Raw genomic sequence first — 6,832 nt, 5'->3', positions numbered from 1 at the left:
AAGTTGTTATAAATAACAAGCTGGCCACAGCTTTCAAGAATGAAGTGGTTGAGGGGTGAGGTCAGGGGAATCCCTCTGAGCCGCTGGAAGGTTAATCATCAAAGGGCTCCCTGGTTTCTCTTCCTAAGAGGGTCAGAGTCTGTGACACCCCGGGAGCCCCAGGCCCAGAAACAAGAGAAATTAGAGGGAGGTCAGGGAAAACAACCCAACAACTATGAAGTGTGGTCAGGCTTGGAATGGAAGCTTTGGTTGGCTCCAAAAGGAACACTTTTTTCCCTTATATAACTTAAAATTTCTCCTAAAACACTCATATACCATAGAGTGTCTCCCTATGGAAACAGCTTAAACACAGGTGGAAATAATAAATATTGAAAAAAAATATAACATTGGGCTTCTTTCTAAATAGTTCACAGAGAAGCTCAGTAAATAAATAGAAATAGGAGTTGAGGTATCAGAGGTAATAAATATTCTAGGAGAGAGGTATGACAAGGTTTTCCAAGGAACCGGACTGACTATCCCAGAGCATTGGCTCAGATTTTAGAGATCTCCAATTTATGTCCTAGAGTCTAAAGAGCTGCCATCTTGGATGTTTCAGTTTTTCATCTTCATTGTCATATAGGCTTCTATGTAGTTGATGAAGATGTCAAACTCACTCATGGCTTTGTAGACGCCTTTCTCTTGGAGCTGGATAGGGAGATAAGAAACACTTAGTTAAAACCCCATCTGAGGACTAAATGGGTTCCCCTCCACTGGGATGGGCATGACTCTGGGGACGGAGGCTGCACTGGCTCCCTGATGTTGGGAGCTGAGCCCGAGGACGTGCCCAGCTGCTGCCTTGGGACAGGCAGTGCATGGACCCTCATCTCCTCCTGGCCAGAGTGTGGCTATCGGGTAGAAAGGAGAGCATTCACTTTGCAAAGCACAGTCTTCAAAATGCTGCCTTTTCGAGAATTTTAAAGGTCATGTGCTCACATGATGCGTATGCAGAATTTGATGAAAAGACGTTAGAGGAAGCACTTTGAAAGCAAGACAGTGCGAGGAGAGAAGGGAGCTTTTTTCACATCTGTGCTCTCCCACCAAGACTGAGCAGGCCCTGCCCTCCTGTTCTGGCCCACCGTCGGGAGGTTCATGCCCCCTGATGTTGGAACCCTGCCTAGTGTCTGTCCCCAGCCCACAAGGAGGGCACAGGCCACATGGTTTCTGGGAAATGGGGTTTAGGAGATTCATGAACAGGGAAATGGGGTTTGGAAGTGTGAAACCCCATCTGGTTTGGGAGTTGACATTCTCAGGCACCTTGGGAGGTACAAGGGTCAGATGGCAAATGAGCCTGAACCAACTCCAGATGAGTGCGAGTTCTGTTTCCTGTTCATTCTGAGTTTTGGGGAGCTCAGGCTGAACCCCCAGGTGCATTTGCATCTTCACATTCACATGTCACCTTCCTGCACGTGTGGGTTCAGCCTAGATTCCCAAGAAGCTACTTTCTGTACTTTCTGTTTCCTTTGTCACTCTCCCCAGCACCTAGCTCACGGTGTTCATAGGCTGGCTGGCCAGCTCAACCCACAGGCCTGCAAAGGCGGGGAGCAGTCATTTAGAAACCCCAAAGATACTTAACAGAAAACAAATATAACCCAGGTGGCAGCTCCTCACTGGCTGAGGAGGTCACACCATTTGTCAGGTTCCCACACTCCTCCAATTGAAAGGGGGGCCTGCTGGCACCTGCCACCCTCTGCCCTTTGGGGAGTGGGCAGGGGCTGTGCTCTGCAAGCCCTGTCTGCCGGCAGCCAAGCTCACCTTGCTGAAGGCGTTCTTCACCTGCTCCACTGCCTTGCTCTTATTTTCACAGGGAAGAAATCGATGCTGTGGAAAAAAAGAGAAAGTGTTGATGACCCTGGCTCCCAGCTCCCATGTCCGTGGCACTTGGGGGACAAGCTGGTGGCATGCAGAGGGGGCCAGATTCATCCTGAATGCCTCCCTTCATAGGTCCCAGGGAGAACTGAGCCCTGCCTCATCCTTATCCACTACACTATGAATAATTCCCCCAGAGAATTTATTTCTGGAGGAATAAACTAGTTAATCCCCTTAACCAACCACTTAGCCACAGCCCAGAGAGATGAAATGCATTTCCCTGGAAGCCACTCTGAGATGTTTGCAAGGCTCGGATGACAACCTAGATCTTGGCTTTCCTCCTCCAGAACTCCACAGTGTCTCCTGGAGTGCTGAGCTAGGCACTCTTCAGCCTGTCCTTTTTTGCCTCTCTCTGCTGTCCCTGTCCCATTGCAGCCACCAACGGCCATTTCTAAGCAGCTGAGGAGTGGAAACATAGTCACAGCTACAGAGACCAAACCGTTTGCATAGCCCTGTCGTGCAAACAGAGACCAACTGATTTTCCAATATCAGTAAGAGAGCAAAAGAAACCAATAATAGTGAAGGTATCATTTCAGTTGGAGAAATAAATTATCTGGGGGAATTATTCATAGACACTAGCTTGGGGACGAGGAGCCCCCTGGCCCTTCTAAAACACCAGGGGAAATCCTGTTAGACGGTTGGGTGCCCCCAAGGTTGAGAATAAGAGGTGGGTGATGTTTCCTCTGCTTGGAAGCCTCAGCTCCCAGCCCAGGGCCTAGGTCCAAAGGGACAAGGGAGCCCTGGCTGACACTCTAGGCCCCTTTCATGAAGAGAGAGGGGGGGAGTAGTTAATAAGCCACAAATGACTCACAAATAACAGGAAAGCTCTTTGCAAATCTTCTCATGTAAATGCCTAGCAGCCACCTCCACACTCCTGCTCAGAGAGCAGCCAGCAAGCTCTGACTCTGGGCGCCTTTCCAAATTCTTAGCTAGTCCTACCAGTCTGTGCCTCTGGTGTGTCTCTGGATGTGCGTGGCCCTGCCGGCCTGGAGGAGATGATATTTTGGGGACAGCTGCAAAGAAAAGAAGTGGTCTGTTACTCACACAGCGACGCAGCCTCAGCCTCAGCGTCTTCAGCTTTTCTCCCAGGGAGTTCACGTGCTCTTTGATGTCTGGGCCGTGGTTCTCCGCCTGTGGCATCACCTCCTCCAGGTAAAACTGGATCATCTCAGACAAGGCTTGGCAACCCAGGTAACCCTAAGGGCAGGAGCCAAAGAGGGGGGTGACTGGGAGGAAGGGCTGCCGCAACTAGCTGGAGAGGACAACTTTGTCCCCTGGGACCCTCCTTCACCAGCTGCCTCCCCCAGCCCCGAGCCCCTTATAACTTTGGCTGCTGGCTATGTGCTGAGTTAAGATCTTCCCACTTCTCCTTTTCGAAGCAAAGGAAGCAGACCCAGCTCCCTGCAGTCAGGAAGCAGAGCCTCCCTCCCTTAATCACACTGTACACTCCACCCACCCGCCCGTCCCTGCCCTCACCTTAAAGTCCTCCAGCAGGGACTCGCTTAACAACATGTTGTCCAGCTGATCTTTCGTTTGCTGCAAGAAAACAAAAGGAGAATGAACTTGAGGTTTGGGAAAATACTTAAAATGCATGTTTTTCTGATGCACTTTTATTTCTAGAATTTTTCATTTTTAATCAATGTAGAAGACTTTTAAAAACAGAGGATTCGACGGTGTTGGAACCATTAGTTAAATCAGTTCCTCCCCGCTGGAGTCAAGTTATTTTTCAAAGCTGGCCAATTTTGAAGCAAAGGCAAAAGCTTGACTCAGTGCTGTTCTTTCTGCAAAGCCACATCAGATCCTAAGGGACACCTATGTCAACGCTACAGTGCCCTGAGCCCCCTCTCATGTCCTGCTCTTCGCTTTTCTTTCACCATACTATGGACACCCAGCTCCACCCTGGAAAGGTGTCTGGGAATGGGAAGCATCTTCTCACGCAGGTTCCCCCGGGTACGGTGCTTCCCCGAGCCGTCCGTCTTTCGGGTCTGGAAACTCTCTAAGCAGAGGCAATTTTTGCTTCCCTGCCACAGGACATGGGGAACATCTTCACCTTCGATCAGACCCTTCTTGATTTCTCCCAGCCAATAAAGCATAGAGCTCCAGTGGAATCTTGTAAGAAGTCTCTGAGCATAGCAGAGAGTGGCATTTACCTTTCTAGGCAGCTTTTCCTGCATCTATGCCGCATCGTCTGGGCTTAGCTTAACTCATGGGACCCATAGCTTAATCTAGGACTCTCTTAAGAATCGAAGTTTGGGGGGAATGGGTGCTGGAGATGGAGGTGGAGGAGCAGGAGGAGGGTTCTTCTTATAGCCCCAGCAGAAGGTCTGGTTCAGGCAGTCCCAGGAAGAGAGAAAGCGCAGGAGGGAATTATACTCACAAAGAAAGTCTTCACCCTGCCGAAGGCAGCTCGGAGCTCTCGGAGCATGTGAGGCAGGCTGGCTGGGAAGTGGGTGCAGCTGTTCTCAGACTGGGTACTCTGGCCCCGGCTGGCCCCCACCCCAGCCAAGAAGACCAGGCAACAAAGCAGTGCTGAGCTGGGCATGGCGGAACTCTGCCTTCTTCTGCAAGTCTGCCCTGTGGTTTGGTTTTGCAAGAGCAAGCCCAAGCCCCTGAAGTGTAGACCTTCACCTCCTCTGTCCCCCTTTTATATTGTAGGCTCACTGAGGCCTCCATTCATAAAAAAAGCCACAGAGTTAACATATTTCCTGGAAAAAGTTTTTTCTGATCAAAGCCCCTCCCTTAGACCTCCCCAATTTTCATTTGTTAAATTTTTAATTTTTGCGTTGTAAGCAAAAGGACTAGTACTAGTTGAAGATGAACTTCTGCAATAGGCTATTTTTAGTACAGGGTACCTCTCTCTTTCTCTTTTTTAAAATAAATTTAAGCTTCTCAATAAAAAAAAAAAGTTGATTTCCTGGGGAGAACAGCTGTTCTGTGCGTGGAGGCCTACAGCTGTGGGTTCCATTCACGTATTCCTAGGTCACAGTGACGTGGACAAATTGGCCATTCCAGAATACACTGGGATTGAGAAATAATTGGGTCTCCCCCAACCTGGGTTTAATACCTAAGACTTCTCCCTGCTAACTTGGGAAGTCACCTTAGTTCTCTGGGCCTCAGTTTCCCCAAGTGAAAATGAGGGGGTGGGCTAAATATCTTCAAAATTCCATTTTATTAATAGTTCTGACATTTTATGCTCAAAGACTGACCCTTGATGAGACTGGCTTCCTAGAGGACAGGCAGGGTCCTGGGCTGTGCTCCAGGCTCCTTCTCTGGTTTCATTTAGAAACCAGACACTTACCCCATGTCCCAGAACTTGGGGTAAGTTAGTAGGAATCATCCACACCTGAATACTTGTCACAGGCCAGGAAGGGCATCCTTGCCATGACCCTCATTATCTCCACTTTATAGTGAGCACACCGAGGCACAGGTTGCCTGGGTGCCAGTTTGGTTCCCTCACCCTACTCTGCACTGTCCGTAGTGTGTAGATTGAAAGCTGGATCAAATAGTCCTCAGGGCTTCTTTTAGTTATAAGTTTCTGTAGCTGGAGTCTAGAGTTTAAAATGTGGGGAGGAAGAAGTAGAAATATCAAGGAACATAAGTCAGGATTCCATGAAGGCTGGACAGCAGGTTCCTTTCTTTCCTCTTACCCATCCCTGCTCCCCTTTCCCAAAGCAGCCTTAGTTGTCTTGTTTCGGATTTGCACGTGTGTGTTATGTGTGTGTGTGCGAGGTGGCCAGGTGTGGCTGGGATGAGGAGTCTTGCTGTACCTTTGGTTGGGGGAGCATGCGGACAGTGATATCAGGACTTCTTCAGGCATCTAGAAAGTCTTTGGGAGTCCTTTGATTGAGCTTCTGCCTCCCCCTTCCTCAGGGGCTCCCCTCACTGTCCCAGTTCAGACAGTGCCTGGGAAGAGCACTGTCCCTCTGTACCCAGGGCAAGTCACTCATCCGCCCTGTGTCTGTGTTCCCTCTGTCCCAAGGGGGAAACAGTACCTGCCCTCCTCCTTGCCAGGGGGCTTTGGGGTTAAGTAACAAGTGGACCCAGGTTGAGGGAATCACTAATATTTCTGCTATTTCCTCACCTTCCCGCATCAGCACTGGCACATTGCTGATAGCACCGGGTCACAAGCCTGTCCCAGTGGAGAAGGTCACCCAGCTAGGGCAGGTGGGGCAAATGCCCCAGAGCCCAGCCAGTCTGGAGTGAACGGGAGGGAAGGCGGATGTGTCTGCTGCGGTGACTTGTGGGTCAGGATCAGAGTACCGTGGCCTCTCCTCCTAGCCCTTTGGGGAGTGGCAATGCAGAAAGCTAAGAATCATGAAGGGAGAAAGAGCTTTCTAGAAACTGGAAGGGAGCTGACTCAGGAATTGCTGCTCCTGACAGATTTTAAACACATTTTTTTTTTTAATTTTAATTTTTAAAATTTTTATTTATTTATGTTTTGAGACAGAGTGTCACTCTGTCACCCAGGCTAGAGTGCAGTAACATCATCATAGCTCACTGCAACCTCAAACTCCTGGGCTCAAGCAATTCTCCTGCCTCAGCCGCCTGAGTAGCTGGGACTATAGGCACGTGCCACCATGCCGGGCTAACTTTTCTATTTTTAGTAGAGATGGGGTTTCACTATATTGCTCAGGCTGGTCTCGAACTCCTGGCCTCAAGTGATCCTCCCACCTCAGCCTCCCAAAGTGCTGGGATTACAGGCAGGAGCCACCGTGCTTGGCCTTCCTGTCAGATTTATGCTGGGCTCAGGAGTACTTTTCTGAGTTCTGCTACCAGGAAGCAGAGAGAAAGGGACCAGGAACTGAGTTTCTCTGCCCCTTTTACCCTTCTTACTTCTTGGCTTCTGGGTTTTTTTGGCTGTGACTACTTTAGCCCTGTGGGCTGACCCCCTCTCTGAGCTGGGTGTTCCAGGTGTAGACTCAGCATA

The 6,832-nt window shown here is 49.6% G+C and overlaps 1 protein-coding gene across 1 annotated transcript; it reads right to left on the bottom strand.

Moving 5' to 3' along the window:
* Positions 1 to 499: 499 nt before the first annotated feature.
* On the bottom strand, positions 500 to 4,478 carry IL10 (interleukin 10). Its single transcript, XM_069459482.1, has 5 exons — positions 4,283 to 4,478; positions 3,382 to 3,441; positions 2,950 to 3,102; positions 1,792 to 1,857; positions 500 to 684 (listed from the first exon to the last, which is right to left on the bottom strand). Exons 1-5 carry the CDS (start codon positions 4,445 to 4,447, stop codon positions 592 to 594), a joined length of 537 nt encoding a protein of 178 aa, XP_069315583.1. The 5' UTR covers positions 4,448 to 4,478; the 3' UTR covers positions 500 to 591.
* Between the last annotated feature and the right edge of the window lie 2,354 nt (positions 4,479 to 6,832).

Source organism: Eulemur rufifrons, chromosome 27 (assembly GCF_041146395.1).
Source record: "Eulemur rufifrons isolate Redbay chromosome 27, OSU_ERuf_1, whole genome shotgun sequence".
NCBI lineage: Eukaryota > Metazoa > Chordata > Mammalia > Primates > Lemuridae > Eulemur > Eulemur rufifrons.
This window is presented reverse-complemented; position numbering and strand designations above follow the sequence as displayed.

Coding starts and splice junctions, on each gene's coding strand:
- IL10 (XM_069459482.1), bottom strand. CDS start 4,447: ATGCCCAGCTCAGCACTGCTTTGTTGCCTGGTCTTCTTGGCTGGGGTG. Junction 3,442..4,282: donor GCAGGGTGAAGACTTTCTTT/GTGAGTATAATT, acceptor GTTTTCTTGCAG/CAAACGAAAGATCAGCTGGA. Junction 1,858..2,949: donor GGCTGAGGCTGCGTCGCTGT/GTGAGTAACAGA, acceptor TTTTTTCCACAG/CATCGATTTCTTCCCTGTGA.